The sequence below is a fragment of the Microtus pennsylvanicus genome, chromosome X (genome assembly GCF_037038515.1).
Source record: "Microtus pennsylvanicus isolate mMicPen1 chromosome X, mMicPen1.hap1, whole genome shotgun sequence".
In the NCBI taxonomy this organism is placed as follows: domain Eukaryota; kingdom Metazoa; phylum Chordata; class Mammalia; order Rodentia; family Cricetidae; genus Microtus; species Microtus pennsylvanicus.
This window is the reverse complement of record NC_134601.1, coordinates 18524724-18529104: the sequence shown is the minus strand read 5'-3', so window position 1 is coordinate 18529104 and position 4381 is coordinate 18524724. Positions and strand designations below refer to the sequence as shown.

The following is a 4381-nucleotide window of genomic DNA, read 5'->3' as shown; positions in this document are numbered from 1 at the left end:
TATGGTGAGAGTGGACAGCCTTGTCTTGTTCCTGGTTTTAGTGGTATGGCTTTGAGTTTCTCTCCATTTAATTTGATGTTAGCTGTCGGCTTGCTGTATATTACTTTTATTATATTTAGATATGAACCTTGTATCCCTAATCTCTCCAATACTAAAAGTTGTTTTTTAATCTCTATAGGGCACTTGATAAGACACATGTACTCACAGACATACAATAAATTTTATGTAACAAAAAGTAAAGAACAAATGCTTAAGATAGTGATCTAAGGGTCAGTTTAAAGAAACTTGACTCAGGACCAAGAGTAAATCTAATTTATAAAGTGTCAAATGAAGAAATGTTGTACACAAGTGAGGATATCAGCAATGTATACAAACAACACAAATGTTCCTTTAAAGAGTTGTAAAACTGGAACCGGGCGGTGGTGGTGCACACCTTTCATCCCAGCACTCAAGAGGCAGAGACAGATAGATCTCTGAGTTCGAGTCCAGCGGAATTTACAGAGCAAGTTCCAGGACAGCCAGGGGTACAAAGAGAAACTCTGTTTTGAAAAATCAAAATAGAGTTGTAAAACTGATGAACACTACTGATCAAGATAAAAGAACAAAAACTAATATCAAGAATGAAAAGAAGACACTGTATCAGGCTATGCAGACATTTAAAAAGAGAATTGAATGTTAAGTGTGGATTTTCACCAAAGCTTGAAAACTTACAAATTGCAGGTTTCTTCAGGAGACAGAACATACTAGAACTGCCACTAGATAAAATATTGTAAATAGATTTAATTTGTTAAAGATTTTCTGAAAACTAAACAAAATGGACCAATAGAACTGGTCCTACACTTTATGGGGAAGCTTGGTGGGACCTGGATTGCCTGCCATCAATATGCCTTTCTGTCTTTTCCACTCACAGGAGGAGAAGCCTGCTTCAGTCAGCACACATCCCTGTCTGGTCATGTTTCCTTCCAAGTTCACTGCTATGGGACTGGCTATTCTTCAGGACTGGTGCAGGTGGATGGGTGCCAATGCCCAGCGCTCCCTGCTCATCCTGGGTATCCCCGATGACTGTGAGGAAGAAGAATTCCAGGAGGCTGTGCAGGCTGCCCTCAGGCCCCTGGGCAGGTACCGAGTGCTTGGCAAGGTCTTCAGAAAAGAGATCGGGGCAAAGGTCGCTTTGGTTGAATTCGCTGACAATTTAAACCAAAGTCTGATCCCCCAACAAATACCAAATGATAGGGGGCCCTGGACTGTGATCTTCCTGCCTCGGGTCCCTGATATCGAGCTACAGGACACATTCAATTTCCCTGCACAGGCTCACGGGCAAGCTTTGGAAGGGTCTTCAGGTGGGGCAGAGGCTTCAGGTAGGTCAGGGGCTACAATGGAGGAAGGAGATGTAGTTAGGGCTATGGGTGAGGCAGGAGGAGCAGCTGAGGAAGGAGCCGAGGATGAGGCAAGAGTACCTGTTGAGGAAGGAGCCGAGGGTGAGGAAGGAGGAGCAGATGTGGCTCCTCCTGCCCCCTTCCTACTGGAGGAAGGAGCTGCAGCCAAGGCAAGAGTGTCAGAAGAGGAAAAAACAGAAGGTGAGGAAGGAGCAGGTGAGGCAGGAGGAGCAGCCCAGGAAGAAGCTGCAGCTGAGACGAGCATGCCAGATGAGGAAGGAGCAGCGGCGGATGGGGAAGGAGTTGTAGATGAGGGAGGGGTTGTGTATGAGGCAGTAGTAGTAGATGAAGCAAGATTGTCAGACGAGGGGGCTGTGGATGGGGAAGATGACGTAGTTGAGGCAGGGGCTGCAAGAATGTCTGATGAGGAGGGAGCTGGAGGTGACATGGGGGTCGCAGGTGTTATAGGAGCTATGGGTTGGGCAGGGGCTGCAGGTGAGGTAGGAGCTGCAGGAGAAGGAGGCGTTTTAGAGGCAGGAGCAGGAGGTGATGAGGGGTCTGGAGGTGATGAGGAGTCTGCAGGTGATGAAGGGTCTGTAGGTGATGAGGGCTTTGGAGATGATGAGGGGTTTGCAGGTGATGAGGGCTCTGGGAGCGATGAGGGGTCCGCAGGGGATGAAGGCTCTGTGGATGATGGAGGGGCCGTGGGAGAAGCAGGAGCTGTAGGAGAGGATGAGGCAGGAGCAGTAGGTGAGGCAAGACTGTCAGATGAGGAGGGAGCTGCAGGTGACATGGGAGTTGCAGGCATTCTAGGAGCCGTGGGATTGGCAGGAGCCGCAGGTGAGGCAGGAGGCTCGGGTGAGGAAGGGCCCTTTGATGTGGCAGGAGGGGCACATGGGGCTGGAGCCTGGACCCAGCAGTGGGGCCAAGCCGTACAGCCCATCCTGGATAACATGGCCTACCAGGAGCTGAGGCACTTCTCTGGGATGGAAGAGCCCGGCTGTGGGGGTCTGTCTTTCGAGAGCTGGTTGGACCACGCCAATGACATGCTATACATGTGGCGCCACATATCCGAGACGGAACGGCGTCGGCGGCTGGTCGAGAGCTTGGGCGGCCCTGCCCTGGATCTCCTGTGTGAGCTTCTGGAAGAGAATCCAGACACCCCTGCACAGGACTGCCTGGCTGCACTGGTGCAGGTGTTTGGCAACAAGGATCCCGTGATGACCGCGCGGATGAAGTTCCTGACTTGCTCCCAAGGGCCTCAGGAGACGCTCTTTGCCTATGTGATGCGTCTGGAAGGTCTGCTGCAGATGGCCGTGGAGAAGGGGGCCATTCAGCCTGCAGTGGTGGATCAGGTGAGGGCAAGGCAGGTGCTAATGCGAGCCCGGCCCAACCAGATGCTGCAGAACAACCTGAGGAGGATGCGACTGGAGAGGCGGCCACCTGGCTTTGTTGGGCTGCTCAGACTTGTTCGGGAGACTGAGGCATGGGAGGCAGCTCTGGTAGAAAATGCAGTGGTGCAGGTAGGGGAAGGGGTGGAAGTGCATGGTGGAGAGCTGGATGTGGTCCAGGCTGCCCTTGTTGGTGTTGGGGGCACTGAGCCTACTCCTGCTGTTGGAGAGGCCCTTCCAGCCAGTGAAGCTGCTGGCCAGGCTGCTGCTGCTGTTCTTGAGCAAGCTGCTGAGGCTGCTGCTGATATTGATGGTGCCACAAAGGCAGGCCTTGATTCTGACGAGGCCAAGGTCTTCCCTGTCACTGACAGAGATGAAAATGTGTTGGCCCCTTCTGGTTCAGGCCAGGCAGGATCCACTGAGGGTCCAGGTGTGCCTGAGAGCTTGGCCAGTGCAGGAGAGCAAGAAGTAGAGCCTGTACCAGAGGGGCTGAAGGAAGAGTCAGAAAATGAGGATGGGGCATGGGAAGGTAGTCACCCCAAATCCTTTGGCAAATAGGTTGACAAGGTTCAAGGGCTTCCTCCTTCCTCAGGAAGTTTTAGAGGCAGGCAAGGGAAGCCCAAGGCCCATGCTTCACCCCCAAAGTACAGCAGGGCCCAGAAAAAGTTTTACCCAACCTTAAACCAACTCTCTCCCACAAATGCCCAAGGGGTTCTGGCTACCACCACCACCACCACCTCTCATTCGAGTTATCCAGGTGACCACATTTGCCACCAAGTAGAGTCAGGAGAGGTTCCCTTTCCCATGACAATGTTACCTCCAGAACTAGTCCTGACCTGTTCTGGCTTGACTTGCCTGAAACACATTGCTGAGGTCCCAGCATCACAATTAAGGATGTGGCCTGAGAATGCAACCGCTCTAATCTGGAAGATGTGGGAAAGAGGCCATCCCAACACTTCGGTTACTTCATTCTCCCAGCCCAGGCAACCCACCGCTTCCCATTTGCAGTGTCTAGGCAGGCAGGCTGCTTTATGCCATGGGAAGTTCACTCTTACCTGTCTGCCTTATAGTGCCAGCTCTCCAGAGCGTTCACCTTCACACACTCCCCCTCATCCATTGGTTGTGTGCCAAGCCATGAAATATGTTAAACTGGACAAGTGGAAATTCTGGCCACCTGGTCAGCCACTTCCATACAGACAAGTGCAGTGAGCTGCTGTGCTAGTCAGGCCTTTCCTGTTTTTTGTGAGCTACTTAGCTGCTTTCTCAATGTGAACCTAGGTCTGCCACTGACTGATTGTCTTCCAGATATGTGCATTATAACCTGAGCAGGTCTTTTCCGAAGGCCCCAAGTCCAGCATCATGACCCAGCTGGAAGAACAGAAGACACCAAGGGATTGACTGATGCTTATCTTGTGACTGTCACTTGATTGCTCTGCACAGGCGAAAAGACATTGGACCTGGGAGGGACTTGAACATCGTGTTTTTGTTCCATTTAAGTTGTTATTCATGACCCCTATATCCTCTACTTGGTGGGAGTATTCTGCGTTTTGATATCTGATATATACCATAACTGGCCTGTGTCAATAATAAGGCAGCCCCGCCGGGTCATCCTCT

At 51.4% G+C, this 4381-nt stretch overlaps 1 protein-coding gene across 1 annotated transcript; it reads left to right on the top strand.

The window, feature by feature from the left end:
- Window positions 1-952: 952 nt before the first annotated feature.
- Window positions 953-3325, top strand: Pnma6e (PNMA family member 6E). The gene is made up of 2 exons (XM_075958241.1): window positions 953-1940; window positions 2013-3325. Exons 1-2 carry the CDS (start codon window positions 953-955, stop codon window positions 3323-3325), a joined length of 2301 nt encoding a protein of 766 aa, XP_075814356.1.
- The last annotated feature ends 1056 nt before the right edge of the window (window positions 3326-4381 follow it).